General features: G+C 43.0%; 1 protein-coding gene across 1 annotated transcript in view; it reads right to left on the reverse strand.

Annotated features, from left to right (window-relative positions):
* Positions 1-833: 833 nt before the first annotated feature.
* The window catches only part of LOC126187487 (chondroadherin-like protein), a 92,873-nt gene continuing 75,025 nt past the window's right edge, over positions 834-18,681 (reverse strand). The window contains exon 4 of the mRNA XM_049928594.1: positions 834-3,386. Within this exon, the coding sequence (XP_049784551.1) occupies positions 3,036-3,386 (351 nt within the window). The 3' untranslated portion in view covers positions 834-3,035. The remainder of the gene's footprint in view (positions 3,387-18,681) is intronic.

Genomic DNA, 18,681 nt, shown 5'->3' on the forward strand with positions numbered 1-18,681 from the left:
GTACAATATCGCTCAAGAAGCCATCCAGATACTCTTATCAATAACGGAAAGCCGACAACTTCTTGCTTAAGGGCCAGAGGTGAATAACACATTATTGACGTGCTCAATTTGTGAAGTTCTTTCTCTTGAATAAATAACCCAATTTTTCTGAAATTTTAATCATTTGTATGTCTGTAGATGTACATCATATCTACCAGTTTCCCCCCTTTTCAAATAATTTCTTCATGGTGCATCACATGCCTAAAACCTTGTTTCAATATCTTGAACAGTTCACAAAATTAAAGGACATACAAGCATTAGGCGATGCACACTGTAGATTCCACAATAACTGATGTGCATATTTTTAAAGTGGGGTGTAGTGGTGGAGGAACTGAGTGAGAACCACCATAAATATGGTAAATGTTGACCAAGATTTGCTGTCAGATTAGAAATTTATGCCCGATGCGTAAACACTGGGCATTTGCCTGGCTTGTTGGACACTTAGCATTTTTTCTTTCCAAACTCAGGGGCACTGATGTATAGAAATTTATCGACTATTTGTCACTGCAAAATTAGAACCAGATATGGAGTGACAGAGTGCAATTATTTGCATGTGATTCTCAAGACAGGTTAAAAAACCAAAATGACAATGAAGAGCATGCGTTATTGACATAATCATGTAATGAAACAGGAAAATTGGGAAAACCATTTCAAGTTAGAAAGGAAACAGACTTAAAATGCAAATTACTTTGAGATCACACATGCGAAAGCAACATAGACAAATCATTGTTTGGTGTAACATTGTGTTTTTTTAAATTTTATCATTATTATTTTAAAAGCAAGAGAAGGAAATGACATGTTTTACACCTGACATCTAATTTCATTTGTTTTATTAACAAAACTGGACTAATCACTTTCAGCTACAAAAAACTGAACAAATCATTCATATAATTAAGATAAATATCACTTGTTCATTTTCCTTGTAATACATTTGAAATTCTTATTGTAGGAAAAAACTTTAAACCCGTAGCAACTGTTACAAACCTACTGTTTAATTTCTCTAAATTACATTTGAAAACAGTGCAAAAAATATATAATATAGAATAAAGGAAACAGGAACTAACAATAATTTATGTAGTTAAAAAAAATGTGCCTGTGGATACAAAACATTCACAACTATAGTCGACCTTTTTTTCATAGTCGTCATCATCATCATTATCATCATCATCATCGTCACCATCACCATCATCATCATATTGTTATTATTATTATTGTTATTACTAATTTCTTGTTTAGTGTAAATAATTTGTGGGCTATACTGATAATGGTTAAGCTATGCATTAACATCTGTAAAAGCTTGTAATTCTTATATTCAATTCATAACAGATTAGTTAAAAAATGGTAAAACACATGTCTGGAAACCAGAAGGTCATGGGATCCTGGCCAGATGACAGAAACTTTTAGCCTGCCTTCAATATAGAATTCGCCTTGCAATGCAGTGAGTAGGCACCAGGAAAGAAACATAGTTAGCATTCAGTGTGTTACACTATAGGTTCCCTTTACCCAGGTGAATAGCTGGAGTAGATAAGGGATACACAAGTCGCCGAAATGGTGTCCAATTGAAAGATGTGCACCTGCCCATTCAGCCACATGAAGTAATTATTATTATTATTATTATTGTCTTTTTAAAATTTGTTCTAGTCGGTAAGCCCATTATTGCGAGTGATTCCTCGTATGCTACAATGGCACTCTAGATAGTGCCAGATTATGAGGGGCAACCAAATAAGAACCGAACACCCACCACAATGGGACCATGGAAGGGTGCCATTGAAAAGTAAGAACCATGCACATTAAGACATTGACCCCAATGAGAAACAAGATGATCAGTTTCTGTGTCATAGAATGCAGTTGGCCGCTGGCAGATCCACACTGACTCTTGCATTTTCTCATCTAATTGAAACTGACATCCATGCACGTCTTACTTCAGATTGCCAACAATGTGAAAATCACATCTGGGCTGTACAGATGTTGCTGCAGTGTTTTGCAACCAGATCGCTGAAGTGTAGCCTTCATTCAATTGGCAGTGTAAATGCAATTATTATCGTGCAACAGGCGATTCTGTCTGAGGACATTCCTAGGCGTTTTGACTTCATGGCGCATCACAGTTACTGCAAAGTGTTTTCATAGCGCTGTGCACTGATTGTGGTTCTGCAGTAGAGGAATTGCGACCAGAGGGCCCCTAGAGGTGAGGAAGGAGGTCGTCATGACTTTACATTGTGCCATCATCTCGAGCCCGAGGGCAAATGGCAAAGCCAGCACTCTATAGACTTTTCACATTTCCCCTGCTAAATAAATCCAAAACTGTTCACACAAGTCCTGGTAAGGTTATAATGATCTACAACTGCAGGGCCCTGTGCTCATCGAGTACTTTGACTGTGGGACCACGATCGAGACATAGCGCTATGAAGACAATTTACAGAGTCTGTGACGTGCCATAAAGTCAAAACGCCCAGGAATGCTGTCAGACAGCATCGTCGTATTGCACGATAATTCTGACCCACACATTGCCAATCAGACAAAGGCTACAATTCAGTGATTTGGTTGGGAAACACTGCAGCAGTCTCTGTACATCCCAGATCTTCCGCCGTGTGTTTTTCACATCATTGGCGACCTAAAGAAAGACACGGGTGGATGTCCCATTTCATTCAGACGAGGAAGTGTAAGAGCAGGTGTGGTCTATCCATCGGTGGCCAACTGCATGCTACAAAACAGGAACTGATCGTCTTGTCTCCCAGTGGGAATGTCTTAACACGTGTACTGATTACTTTTGAATGGAACCATTCCGTGGTCCCATTGTGGCTGGTGTTCGGTTTTAATTTGGCGGCACATTATATATAATGGGAACGGCAGATGATACTAAAATCGTTTTATAATAACATGGAAACTCTGCCTCCTAACGAATCAGTCTCCCTGACTCTGTTCGTATTTCGAGTGATATATACAATCCACTCACAGTCCGAGGAGGCCGTTAAGTTGTGCACAAACTACGGTAAATATTAGGCGTCCACGTTGCCACGGATGAAGAAGCGGCGGTAGGGCACGCCGGTGCTCGCGCCTTTCCCGTAGCGCCAGCGCCAGAGGCAGGCCAGGGCAGTTACGACGGAGACGATGGCGACGACGCACCAGAGGACGACCAGGAGGCTCGGCGGCCGGCGCAGGCGGCTGGCGCGAGCGGCGTCGCACAGCAGTCGGGGCGCCGCCGCGTTGTAGCGCATGCGCTGCCGTAGTCTGCGGCAGTGCGGCGCCGCCGAAGGGTTTCCGCGCGTGTCCAGCTCGGCGGACGGCGCCGTGTCCGACAGTACCTCCAGCGCCGCCTCCGGCACCGATGTCAGGCTGCAGTGGCGCACCTACCGGAACAGGGTGCTTGTTTATTTATCGTATGGTGAAAAGAATTAGAAATAAATAGCATCCGTGGACAAATGTGCGCAATCACAAGCGCGTACAATCTTACGTCTCCAGATCTACTTCCACGACCCATTCGATCAGTGCATCCTATCAAGCACGTAGCAAGAATTTTGTCAAAGAGTGGGCCCAGTGCAGCATTATGCTTATTTAATACCTCTAATAACGTTTGTAACACCACATGTCGCAGTTACTGCGTTTAGTTCCAAGTACACGCCCGCGCTGTGTTCACGGGATCTAGACGTGGAAGAGAAGACCTTAAATAGACTCGTGCTTTTCATTTCATTCGAAAACACATTTATTTATTAATTCCATATACTTCGACTCAGTCTTCTAATACACTACTGGCCATTAAAATTGCTACACCAAGAAGAAATTCAGATGATAAACGGGTATTCATTGGAAAAATATATTATACTAGAACTGGCCTGTGATAACATTTTCACGCAATTTGGGTGCATAGATCCTGAGAATCAGTACCCAGAACAACCACCTCTGGCCGTAATAACGGCCTTGATACGCCTGGGCATTGAGTCAAACAGAGCTTGGATGGCGTGTACAGGTACAGCTGCCCACACAGCTTCAACACGATACCACAGTTCATCAAGAGTAGTGACTGGCGTATTGTGACGAGCCAGTTACTCGGCCACCATTGACCAGGCGTTTTCAATTGGTGAGATCTGGAGACTGTGCTGGCAAGGGCAGCAGTCGAACATTTGCTGTATCTAGAAAGGCCCGTACAGGACCTGCAACATGCGGTCGTGCATTATCCTGCTGAAATGTAGGGTTTCGCATGGATCGAATGAAGGGGAGAGCCACGGGTCGTAACACATCTGAACTGTAACGTCTAATGTTCAAAGTACCGTCAATGCGAACAAGAGGTGACCGAGACGAGTAACCAATGGCACCCTATACCATCACGCCGGGTGATACGCCAGAATGGCGATGACGAATACACGCTTCCAATGTGCGTTCACCGCGATGTCGCCAAACATGGATGCGACCATCATGATGCTGTAAACAGAACCTGGATTCATCAGAAAAAATGACGTTTTGCCATTCGTGCACCCAGGTTCGTCGTTGAGTACACCATCACAGGCGGTCCTGTCTGTGATGCAGCGTCAAGGGTAACCGCAGCCATGGTCTCCGAGCTGATAGTCCATGCTGCTGCAAACGTCGTCGAACTGTTCGTGCAGATGGTTGTTGTCTTGCAAACGTCTCCATCTGTTGACTCAGGGATCGAGACGTGGCTGCACGATCCGTTACAGCCATGCGGATAAGATGCCTGTCATCTCGACTGCTAGTGATACGAGGCCGTTGGGATCCAGCACGGCGTGTCGTATTACCCTTCTGAACCCACCGATTCCATATTCTGCTAACAGCCATTGGATCTCGACCAACGCGAGCAGCAATGTCGCGATACCAGAAACCGCAATCGCGATAGGCTACAATCCGACCTTTATCAAAGTCGGAAACGTGATGGTACGCATTTCTCTTCCCTACACGAGGCATCACAAAAACGTTTCACCAGGCAACGCAGGTCAGCTGCTGTTTGTGTATGAGAAATCGGTTGGAAACTTTCCTCATGTCAGCACGTTGTAGGTGTCGCTACCGGCGCCAACCTTGTGTGGAAGCTCTGAAAAGCTAATCCTTTGCTTATCACAGCATCTTCTTCCTGTCGGTTAAATTTCGCGTCTGTAGCACGTCATCTTCGTGGTGTATCAATTTTAATGGCCAGTAGTGTATAAGTAGAGATATAGGTAGAGGCGAGAGCCGACAGTGGTATCGATAGTTCAGGCGTATCGATGGCCTTGTTGACTATCGATAGTGCATATTTCTTTTTTGTTGTATGACTGAAAATCAGAATATAAGGGGCGATCAAAAGTTTCCGTCGGAAGGCCGTACAGTCCAGAATTGGTATGCCACTCAAGAAAAATCACCGTGGGCGTTGAGGCAGTCGTCCCACCATCGCACCATGCTGGTGAAAACCTTGTCCTGCTGGTCGGTAAGTCCGTAACTGCTGCTGTACATCCTCGTCCGACAGGAATAGTCGACCCTTCAAGACCTTTTTTAAGGGCCCAAAGGCGTGATAATCGCGAGAGGAGCGATGAGGTCAATAGGACGGCCACTCGAGTGTCTCCCACTTGGCGTAACTTCTGCGTTATCATATTTGCGATGTGAGGACGGCATTACCATGAACAGCAGCACCCCTTGTCACACCATTCCACGACGGCAGCTTCGACAGACATGCTGACCCATACACATTCCTCATTCTCCAGTTTGAATGCATTTGTTATAACGTCGCCATAGGTAACGTTTCGGCATTTACTGCACACACGTTGGAAAGACAGTAATGGCACACTAATCTCATGCCTTCATGTCGGTGCTCCAATACCCACATCGGAGTCACACTACGTCGCATATACGCTGTAGCAACCGCTCAAACGATAACTCTCCTTATATCTTTCAGTTTCACTACACAGATACTTGGTTATGTGTAATTTCATTTAGATGATACGGGAGCCCCGGACCCCATGCCTTTATACCAGGCACAGTTGAGCAACGCTAACCAAAAAGTTAACTTCACTAATCGTTAATCCGTTACCAAAAAATTTAACTTCGTTGAACGTTAAAGTGTTACATAACAGAAGATTTATCCGAAGTTACCGTTAATTTTTAATCATTCAATCGGAATAGTAAACTTTATATTGTGGGTATAGTGAATTGAGCTATGGAATCAAACGCATTACCGTTGCTTAAATGAAAAATTTATGGCTGGCAGTCCGCCCCGATAGCTGAGTGGGAGCTAGCTGTGGTGTAGGGGTAGCGCACACAATTCGCAATTATGTATGTCGGCACGGTAGCTCAGCGTGTTCGGTCAGAGAACTGGTTGGCCTCTGTAATAAAAAAAAATGAAGTGGAAGGATCAACAACGAACTTGAACGAATGTCATGTGACGTCCGCAACGACCAATCACAACGATCAAAAAAATAAAATAAAGTGGTCAGCGTGACGGACTGCAGTCCTACGGGTCCGGGTTCGATTTTCGGCTGGGTCGGGAATTTTCTCCGCTCAGGGACTGGGTGTTGTGTTGTCTTCATCATCATTTCATCCCCATCCGGTGCGCAGGTCGCCCAATGTGGCGTTGAATGTAATAAGACCTGCACCAAGGCCGCCGGACCTGGCCCATAAGCGGCCTGCCGGCCAATGACACCAAACGCTCATCTCCATTTTATGGTTGGCGAAGTTTAGATAGAACATCTAAGAGTTTAATTATTTAATAATTTACTTTTATAATTATTTAGTTATCAACAATAAATCACTGGAGAATCAAAATACGGGAGAATAAGGTAGTATTTGATTCTCGGTGCTTCCTTTAATAAGATGTTGCTTTAATCGATTACGCTCACAACGATGCGTCTGCCTAGAATTCTACTAGAAACTGAACTTCAGTTATCAGTCTCAAATGACTTAGATTCTGCGACTTGTGCAAGAACAAAGTCTACTGTACATTGGTCCACACTAGCTTGGGACACACCGCTGCCAATTGCTGCAACGCCAAAAGACTCTCCTGTTTTTCTGTCGTATTCTTTCAACAGGATTACTGTTACTGGCTCCGCTGTAGATATCTGAATGTCCAACACTGACGTTTCTTTTGAATTTCCTTGACCGGCCCCCGCATTCACTGTTTCTTCAAACGTACTGTGATTCTTACGTTCTCGTTATGTGTTGCTTCAAATTGTTTTGGCTGGAAGTGTGAGCCTTGCTTGTTGATTTTTTAGGCAAGCACAGCCTACAATCGCAAAATATTTGTTCTCCCGATATGGTTACAAAATTAACGTAATCTTTTAAATGTGCCGACCGATTTTCGTTGATTGTAGAGCTAGAATCCGATTCCATGATTTAGTTTCCACAGTCAGTGCATTGACAGAAATTAGTTTTCATCCCGCACTCAGTAAACAAACAACAATAAACAGCCAACACCTATAATTATTCCCATTCGCAGTGGCGGATCCAGGATTTTGTTTTGGGAGGGGCTTGACCCAACTGAACGTAATCTTTCTGAAGGTAAAGATAATAGTCTAAAAAACACGCATTTTTTTGCTCATTTAACGCATAACGAGTCTCCTCGGACAACGCTTTGCAAATTCTTCAATGACTTCAACAGGTTGTAGGCAGGCTTGATCCAACTGCCAGATATATCTCGGTGAATTTTCCACAAAATACCGCCTTATTACATGTTTTATAGCTGCAGTACATTTTGTTCTACGTGTTTTAAGTTTTCTGGTAATATTACTGTCTGTGAATTTACTCTTGCACAAATCAGTTAGGTGATGACGTGATCGATGGACACAAATAATGCAAGGGAACCCTCAGCTTCATTCACTTCTGAATATTCTTTCACGGTTCTGAAAGGTATTTTCGTTTGTTGACAATGGTGCTGCCGCTGCCCTGTGTGTGTGTGTGTGTGTGTGTGTGTGTTTTTTTTTTTTACGTCACTGTGGCTTATTATTGCGCAGAACACGCTGACAAAATATAACGGCAAAATTTACAATATGCTCTTGTGTCATCGCCTTGAATTCTTTTTAGACAGCCTGCAAATTTACTATCGCGTAGCGACTCTGCACGAAATTTTTGGGCCTACTGTCCCTTTACTTTACGCATGTTTAGCTCTATAACAACAGCAACTCATTTAAGAAACACCACATTACCATCGTCACTACAGATATGCACTCTGCATGCAACTGCAGTTTTATTAATAGTAGAGCGAATAACAAAACTGGTGCATAAGAATACGACCACAAAACATCACGGAAACGAAGACAAAATACTTCGTATTATAAATGTTCAGGCGATATAAACTTAAGAGCTACTAGATTTTAGCAAATTAAATAGTGCTGTTTGCTGTATGTAGAACGGATCAACCGATTTTAAGAAATAATTTTACCATAAATCAAACCAATCTTTTTAAAGTCCACCATAATTCACACCAGCCAGAAGAAGCAAATTCTGCACACTAGATAGGTACTGAAAACCACCAAATTTAGTCTGAAAAATCAATACCTTCGCAATATTGATCCAGAGTCCAGTCCACAGGCACCAACACCACAACGACAAAAGATCAACGAACTCAACCTAATAAAAAGTCACAAATTCGACTAATCGTGTTTGTAGGAATTTCGTTAAGAACATACAAAATAATCAGAAAGATGTATCTGCTCAACGTTGAGTCGACAACGATAAAGTCACCGACATTGTTTCCAGGTAATACTGGATCATTTTCTCTCGATTATATTTCTTCTTTCTTCCTTTTCAGTATATATAAACGAACGAAGATATCCTTGTCTACGTTTGGATGTCTTTTCTTTTCTTTTTTTTTTTTTTTTGAAAATCTGACAAATACAAACAAAAGCACGCCTTGATTACAATTAAAAACCACTTGAACAGCGCATTCTATTGTGTCTGATTCGACTAACCATACCAACATTTATTGGAATGTCATTACAAAACCAGCTACAAAGACAATACGATGCATTTGTTTTCTGAAGAATGACGGTGAATGCCGGCTTAGCTGAAGGCATCCATTAGAGAATAAAACTGAGTTCAGGGTAAGTAGAGTAGTGAAAAAATCTTTTATTGTTGGCCTCACCAATTATTTGAATTCCTTAGGTGCCTTAATGCAAGAGGAGAATCATTTGGTGACACATGTGACGGGCAAGATTGATGCCATCAAACAAAAAATAATCCTGTGGAAAAATCGCCATCAAGTTTCTGATGTGAAACACTTCCCATAACCTAAGATAGTCATTTGTGGATTCGACATGACCGAATACTTTTCAGTAATTGAAATACACTGCAGAGCCAAAGAAACTGGTACACCTGCCTAATATCGTGTACGGGTCCCGCGATCACGTAGAAGTGCCGCAAGACGACGCGGAATGGACTCGACTAATGTCTGAAGGGAACTGACAACATGAAACCTGCAGGGTTGTCCGTAAATCCGTAAGAGTACGAGGGGATGGAGACCTCTTCTGAACAGCACGTTGCAAGGCATCGCAGATAGCTCAATAATGTTCATGTCTGGGGAGTTTAGTGGCCAGCAGAAGTATTTAAACTCAGAAGAGTGTTCCTGGAGCCACTCTGTAGCAATTCTGGTCGTGGAGTGTCGCACTATCCTGCTGGAATTGCCCATGTCCGTCGGTATGCACAATGAACATGAATAGATGCAGGTGATCAGACACGATGTTTACGTGCCTGTCAGAGTCATATCTAGACGTATCAGGGGTCCCATGTCACTCCAACCGCACACGCCGCATACCATTACAGACCCCCCACCAGCTTGAACAGTCCCCCATGCTGACATACAGGGTCCATGGATTCATGAGGTTGTCTACATACCCGTACACGTCCATCCGCTCGATACAATTTGGAACAAGACTCATCCGACGAGGCAACAGGTTTCTGTCTTCAATAGCCCAATATCGAAGTTAACGGGCCCAGGCGGGCGCAAAACTTTGTGTTGTGCAGTCATCAAAGGTACACGAGTGGGCCTTCGGCTCCGAAAGACCATATCGATGATGTTTCGTTGAATGGTTCGCCCATTGACACTTGGTGGCCCAGCGTAGAAATCTGCAGCAAATTGTGGAAGGGTTGCATTTCTGTCACGTTGAACGATTTTATTCAGTCGTCGTTGGTCCCGTTCTTGCAGGATATTTTTCGGCCGCAACGATGTGGGATTTGATGTTTTACCGGATTCCTGATATTCACGATACACTCGTGAAATGGTCGTACGGGAAATTCCCGCTTCATCGCTACCTCGGGAGATGCTGCGTCCCATCACTGGTGCGCCGACTATAACACCACGCTCAAACTCACTTAAATCTTGATAAGCAGCCGTTGTAGCAGCAGTAACGGATCTGACAACTGTGCCAGACACTTGTCTTATATTTACGCTACCGACCGCAGCGCCGTATTCTGCCTGTTTCTACATATACATCTACATGGATACTCTGCAAATCACATTTAAGTGCCTGGCAGAGGGTTCATCGAACCACCTTCACAATTCTATATTATTCCAATCTCGTATAGCGCGCGGAAAGAATGAACGCGTATATCTTTCCGTACGAGCTCTGATTTCCCTTACTTTATCGTGGTGATCGTTCCGCCCTGTGTAGGTCGGTGTCAACAAAATATTTTCGAATTCAGAGGAGAAAATTGGTGATTGGAATTTCGTGAGAAGATTCCGCCGCAACGAAAAACGCCTTTCTTTAATGATTTCCAGCCCAAATCCTGTATCATTTCTGTGATACTCTCTCCCATTTTTCACGATAATACAAAACGTGCTGCCTTTCTTTGAACTTTTTCGATGTACTCCGTCAGTCCTATCTGGTAAGGATCCCACATCGTGCAGCAGTATTCTAAAAGAGGACGGACTAGCGTAGTGTAGGCAGTCTCCTTAGTAGGTCTGTTGCATTTTCTAAGTGTCCTGCCAATAAAACGCAGTCTTTGGTTAGCCTTCCCCACAACATTTTCTATGTGTTCTTTCCAGTTTAAGTTGTTCGTAATTGTAATACCTAGGTATTTAGTTGAATTTACGGCTTTTAGATTAGACTGATTTATCGTGTAACTGAAGTTTAAAGAGTTCCTTTTAGAACTAATGTGGATGACCTCACACTTTTCGTTATTTACGGTCAACTGCCACTTTTCGCACCATTCAGATATTTTTTCTAAATCGTTTTGCAGTTTGTTTTGATCTTCTGATGACTTTATTAGTCTATAAACGACAGCGTGATCTGCAAACAACCGAAGACGGCTGTTCCGATTGTCTCCCAAATCGTTTATATAGATAAGGAACAGCAAAGGGCCTATAACACTACCTTGGGGAACGTCTGAAATCACTTCTGGTTTACTCGATGACTTTTCATCAGTTACTACGAACTGTGACCTCTCTGACAGTATATCGCAAATCCAGTCACATAACTGAGACGATATTCCAGAAGCACGCAATTTTACTACGAGCTGCTTGTGTGATACAGTGTCAAAAGCCTTCCGGAAATCCAGGAATACGGGATCGATCTGAAATACCTTGTCAATAGCACTCAGCACTCCATGTAAATGAAGAGCTAGTTGTGTTTCACAGGAACGATGTTTTCTAAACCCATCTCTGTATTTGAATACGCATGCCTGCACCAGTTTCTTTGGCGCTTCAGTGTATTTCATCATGAGTTCTCAAAGAAATTCCAAAACATTGCACACATAAAGACAGATTTCGATTTATTAGCAAGAAAATTTTCTCTTTTCGCTGCCAATGTACCTCGTTTCTTCTGACTTGAGGTGACAGACGTACGGTGGAGCACCCAGCTCAACAACCTGTTTGTCCAATCCAGGAATTTACAAGACTTTTATAAAATGTTACTCCACGAGCAACATCCTCGGTTGCACAGACAAGCCACTGAAGTTAATTCAGTATTTGATGAAGTGCCGGAAACAATTTAATCTGCGTAGCTTATGTGTTCAACTGTATCATGAACCATAGTTCCGGACACATTACATATTTTAAAATAGAAATATGTATAAGTTTATAAACGTCACAACGTAGTGTTAAATTCCTATCTCTAAAGGTTTTTTTCGTCCTGCTATTGGCACTATTTATTATTTTTATTTAATCAAATATTAACAGTTATTGCTTTGGTAGAAAAATAGAAAGTTGAAAGTAGACAGATATGATAAAATCCTGCTTATAAAATTGTGCTGTGATATTCACCTCTGAGAAAAAGCTGCACCGTGTTGCAAACACCTCTTGCTAAGTAAGGTTCCCGCGTGTGTAGCCTTCAGCGTGTAGCCGTTACACTCACAGCTGCTCGGAATAGCGCAGTGGTGGGGGAAGCCGAAAAGCTGAGGAGACTCGATCGCACTTGGAGAGCGCGAGCGCACTCTGGGAGCGCAGATGTTGCCCAGGCGTGCTTTATACGTCAAAGAGGACACCCAGTAACGGTTAGATTAGATTTATTTTCATTCCAATTGATCCGTAGTGAGGAGGTCCTCCAGGATGTAGAATATGTCCACGATATGGTGGACTGATTGTAAGGAGGCACCTCTGTCACAATTTGCAGAACTAACCCAACCCCACTTGTCCAGTAGATAACCACATCTGAATTGTCAGGTTCCAATCCAGATCAAGGTCCTCCATTGACTCCTGGGGAGACCAAATCCTTGTATCTATATGGAAGGATTCTCAGCTGATGTTTCTTGACTATTTATGATTGCTGGTTTTGGATACTCCATGAATGGCTGACACTGAAAGTGGACCCAACAAGGTTGTTTGCTGTGCGCCACGACATTTCCTTGTCGTCAAGTGTTGGTATTCTGCTTGTGCAAATCCCGATGAAGGGTAGCTGAGGGCTGAGGATTCTTCTAAATTTTGTTGTGGACTCTCAGCGGAACTTCTGATGATCTTTGAGCTGGAGTTGGGATATTGCTGAGACCAAGAAGCCATAGAGTATTTGCACTCTGAGAATATCCCGAAGGTATTTGCATTGCTTGATTGAGTTGCATATTAATGTACTTAGGGTGACCACTATTGATACAGATCGAACATCAGCATTCAGCAACAGATATAATAGGACTAAGGTTGTCGATCATAAAACACGAACATTATTTCACAACGAGGTACGTTGTTTCACGTCCGTAGGGATGGGCGTCTAGAGAAGTTTCTGCAAGAGGGAGCAAAATTCTAAAATTGTCTCTTTTTATGTGACTAATTAGATTAGTGTGAAAAACGTGACGTCCCACAAGAACTATAGCTGAGAATAAGAACATAAAATTTACTGTATCTCAAACAACTGACAGTCGTACCCTTAGTGCACTGACGGAAAAAAATCGCAACACCAAAAAGTAATGTACAGTAATGAAATTTCTGGAATACGTTTGCCTAGGTAACATTTAAGTGATTAACATTGCAAGATCACAGGTTAATCTAAACGCGACATAAGCCATTGCAAATGTGAAAAGCTGGTGCATTAATAACCGGTGTAACTGCCAGAATGTTGAAAGCAGTCATGCAAATGTGCATGCATTGTGTTGCAAAGGCGCCGGATGTCAGTTTGCAGAATGGAGTTCCATGCCTGTTGCACTTGGTCGGTCAATACAGGGACAGTTAATGGTGTTTCTGGATAACGCTGCAGTTGTCATCCGATGATATCCTATATGTGCTCGACAGGAGACAGGCAACAAGTTGAAAGAATCATTTCGCGGTATGTGGGCGAGCGTTATCCTCTTGAAAAACGCCCCCTGAATGCTGTTCATGAATGACAGCACAGCAGGATGAGTGACCAAAGTGACGTACAAGTTTGCAGTCAGGGTGCGTGGGATAAAGACGAGAATGCTCCTGTTTTCATCTGAAATCGTTCCCCAAATCATAACTCCAGGTTAGATCCAGTGTATCTAGCTTGCAGACAGGTTGGTTGCAGGCCCTCAGCTAGCTTCCTTCTAACCAACACACGACCATCACTGGCACCGAGCAGAACCAGCTTTTATCAGAAAACACAACAGATCTCCACACTGTCCTCCAATGGGCTCTCGCCTGACACCGCTGAGGTCGCAAAAAGGCTGTGATATTTGGAGTCAGTGGAATGCACGCTGCAGGGCGTCTGTCTCGGAGTTATTCTTGAAGTAAGCGATCTGTAACAGATCGTTGGTCAACTACTACTCGATTGTTGCTGCAGATGCTGTACGATACGCCAGAGCCATACGTCGAACGTGATGGTCCTTCCTGTAGGCCGTTCACAGCCCGGTCTTCTTGCGACTGTACATTTTCGTGACTACCGGTGCCAGAGTCATGTGCAGTGGCTACATTCCTGCCAAGTCTTTCTGCAGTGCCGTACAAGGAACATCCAGCTTCTCGTAGCCCCATTACACGACCTCGTTCAAATTCAGTGAGGTTTGTCGCCTTAAAGGCATTCTTGATCGACATCTCAAAAGTGACCAAAGCCAACGATCGTCACTTCGTGTATTTAAAGCAAACCTGATTTTCATCCTCATAGAGATCCTACTAGCGCCACTCTTATGCGGCTGGCGCGAAATTTGGATGGACATCATCATCAGATGTAGAAACACGCCTACCAACTTAGTTCATGTCACACAACTCCTTACATGAAATGAATACCCCTAGCTGCATACAGGCGATGATATAAGTCAACGGGGACAGTTGAAAATGTGTGCCCCGATCGGGACTCGAACCCAGGATCTCCTGCTTACATGGCAGCCGCTCTATCCATCTGAGCCACCGAGGACAGAACCACATTCCCAACAAATTGTCCCGCACTATATTCATAGTGCCCCTGCCCATTATGCTCATTACTCGCGGCTTGTTGCCGATTCCCGTAAGAGTTCGGGCGCTGTTCATGCATCTGCACAGAAGAAGATTGTCAAATGGCCGGTGAGCCTTAACTATATATATATATATATATATATATATATATATATATATATATATGAAGATCGTATCTGTTCTTTCGGACATGCCCGTAAGATACCATCTTAATATACACAACTCCTTCTTGGTGTTAAGATTTTTTCCGTCAGTGTATTCACGCTAGGAATCTTCACGCAATGGTGTTGGACCAAGTCATTTTTGCAGCTCGGAAACTGCTGTAGGAGCAAGTGACAAGAGAGAAGACTGAGGACACTTTCGACACGGTTCTGTAAAGGTTCCCAAACACACTGAATGCGAAAGAGCGTCCAAACCGCCGTTGTACCAAGGAATCAGCAAAATTTCGTGTGAATAATATGGCTACCAAAAAGCCCAAAGGTATACTTATTGCTAAAGTCACAGTATTTTTTGTCGCTCTCGATATTGTTAGACTTGCACTCCAGTAGAGTCGCAGGCAGTCATTAGTATAAATTCCTGAGAATAAAACACCTATACTCAGTTAATTTGATGATTTATTAACAGCAAAACCGATTTTCGATCACATAATGATCATCTTCAGTGCTTTAGCGTACAAATTAAAGTTCGTGTCTAGTTATTAGCAGTAACAGAAGCTATGATCGTTTCATAGCTTCTGTTACTGCTAATAACTAGACACCAGTGCCTTCAAACTTTAATTTGTACGCTAAAGCACTTAAGGTGATCATTATGTGATGGAAAATCGATTTTGCTGTTAATAAATCATCAAAATTACGGCCAATGCTGGCCTTCCTTCTAATTTTATTTGTCATATGGTCGTTGTGCACACAGAACTCTATGGAGTCGCCAATCAACCTATACTCAAATCACTCACCTCTTGCCGATAATTGCGGACACTTATGTCAGAAGGTATGATCTTTAATTACCTGCACATGATCTACGGCTGGTGCTAAGAAAGCAACAGTGCTGAGACCGAACTGTCTGAAAAGACCTCTCGGCCAAAGGACATACAAGAAGACAGAAGATCCTCTTCTAGGCCCAGAAGTTATCATAATTGGACCATCTCTGCACATCCAAAGGGATAGGCGAGCGAAGTGTGAACAGGATGCTAACTTAGTAACAGAGTGTGGGGGAACGTGGTGATTTCTGCAAAACAGGAAAATAAATTACTAAAAAGTTATAAAACTGAAAAAAGAGCAACAGATAAGGACGTTGAATAGTCTGTTATTGTAGCACTACTAAACATGCTACCACATCAAGCAAGCGGCGCCGCCTCAAGTTTCTGGCAACTGTTTTTAGGTACATGTTTGAGGGCAGAATGGCAGTTGGTGCTGTTGGAATGGGATAAGAGAGCTGCAACAGCCAGTTTGATCGAATGATGTTTAGGCCTGATATTACTGTGGTGGAAGCCTAGTGGCAGATTGGAGATAGGCACAAAATATTGAACGAACTACTGAACGAAACAAAGGGAGATACCATTCACACATTTTCTTCTTTTCTTTTTGCGAACAAATCGCATCGGTACGAATTGTTTCGTTGTTGTTGCAAGCTAAAAACAGCTACTACGTTTCCCTCCTGCGTACACCCATCCAATAAAAAATACGACACCACGTACGTGAGCTTGTTGGGCCCCTCGATATACTGTAGTTCTTTTCACAGAAGAAAAATGACAGTAAGCAGAAACATAACTTTTATAAACACAGAATCCGTTGTACGTTTCTTTTAAGTAATCCCGTCAGATATTACCCTTTTGTAGTATGACGTCTTAATTTTGTAGGCATACAAAAGATCTATGAAAACAGAGAGACATCGAAAGTCGGAAACGAACGAGAGGGTGGTGGGTAGCCGAAAAGGCTCTAGCCTAGAGTGCCACACTCTGTAGATCTGGTCCTGAAGTTAGGTCAAACACTGAGAATGATGATGGTACTTAAGAGCTTGTCCTTCTGTTGTTTATAGACCATGGCAACTGCCACGAAACACAGCTCTGTAGATCTGGTGTTGCTATTTTCTATTTAGATCTGTGGAAACGGCGGGTACCGGTGTCGTTTTGTTGACGTTTAAAGACATTTATTTTATTTAACAACATTAGCAGTTTTAAATTCTGTACATGTTTTTTATTCTGTGCTTGTTATTTGCTTTGCGCTCCACACCTACCATTTTTCATGCGTCGTTAACAGTGACACGGGGAAAACAGTGTCCAATGTTTACAAAAGTTTATTGACAAAAGAGAGAAACGACGATAATAACAAAATCAGGATTACAGTGTCTGACAGGTATGAAGACTTGACAGTATGGTGATTCCAGAGTCTGACAAAGTAACACAATTAGCATCTTTTTAGGCAAATACACTTGTATGGAAAATATTCTAAGTCCGAATATGCTGTAAATAGTCTTCACGGGTTTGACGCCAGATCACGTTGTGCAAATTCCACATCATATTTCCTCGGAGGAACTGTCCGACATCTTCAGGTGGTTCAAACTTGCTGGTGGCTAGGTACGGCTGACGGTATCCACACGTCGACGACCCGTTTCTAGAACACGCACGCGAAGAATGCGCAGCCGTGGAAATCGCGCATGCGCAATGATTTGCCATATACAAACTCCCTCTTCCGAAAATCGCAGAGCGGCGTTCCTGCGCGTGCGCTGTACGCTGCGTTTGTCAACAGTGCTGCCGGATGTAACTCACCAACGACCGTACTAGACCAACGTTATGACAGGCCCGTTATCGAAGAACCTTGATTTTCGCGTCGTTATTTAATAGCAGCCAATGCAGGGAAGCTGTGCTCAGCCGAAATCCCGTATCCTTGTCCATGAGATTATGGGATGTACGGATATATATTGCTTCCTTAATGAAGCAGTCCCAGAAAGATGAAGCCGGGGATAAAACTTCTGTCTCTTCATAAATCATACGATGTCCTGTATTCAGACAGTGTTCCGCAATTGCCGTCTTTTACGGTTGACGAAGGCGTGTATGACGCTTATGTTCATCGCAGCGTTCTTGTACTGTGTGGCATGTCTGGCCTATATATGCTGCACCACACTGACAAGGAATCTTGTACACACCACATTTCCTCGGGCCAAGGTCATCCTTAACCGAACCCAACAGGTTTCTCAGTTTTGCAGATGGTTGAAAAACACACTTAATTCCATATCTTCCGAAGACTCTTCCGATTCTTGACGACATGGCACCAAAATACGGCAAAAAGGCCAAAGTTGTGGGTCTCTTCGTATCTTCATTCTGCTCCATAGGTTGAACTCGCCTGGGCCTGAATGCATTACGTATCTGTCTCTCAGAATAACCGTTTTGTCTTAAAATGTTTTATTTCACTTGACAGGCTCTCAGGATCAGATACCACATGTGCTCTATGAACTAACATACGTAATGCACTACCGCATTGTGCAGGATGATGACAGCTTGTGTCCTGCAGATATAGATCTGTATGTGTTGGCTTGAGGTAGACGCTGTGTCCCAAGGTTTCATCTGCTTTCCTTCGTAACAAGACATCAAGAAAAGGTAAAGTACCATCTTTTTCCACTCCCATTTTGAAGTTTATATTCGGATGGAGCGAATTCAGATGCTGAAGAAACGTAGGTAGAGTACCAAGTCCACGTGGCCTCACCACAAATGTATCATCCACATACCGCAGAAAACAAGAGGGTTTGAGAGTGGCTGACTGTAGTGCTTTTTCTTCAAAGACCTCCATAAAATAATTGGCCACCATAGGAGACAGAGGGCTTCCCATGGCGACACCGTTCACTTGTTCAAAATATTGGTCATGAAATAAGAAGTATGTTGAAGAAAGCACGTGTTTAAATGATGCTACTATGTCCTC

Source organism: Schistocerca cancellata, chromosome 5, assembly GCF_023864275.1.
Source record: "Schistocerca cancellata isolate TAMUIC-IGC-003103 chromosome 5, iqSchCanc2.1, whole genome shotgun sequence".
NCBI lineage: Eukaryota > Metazoa > Arthropoda > Insecta > Orthoptera > Acrididae > Schistocerca > Schistocerca cancellata.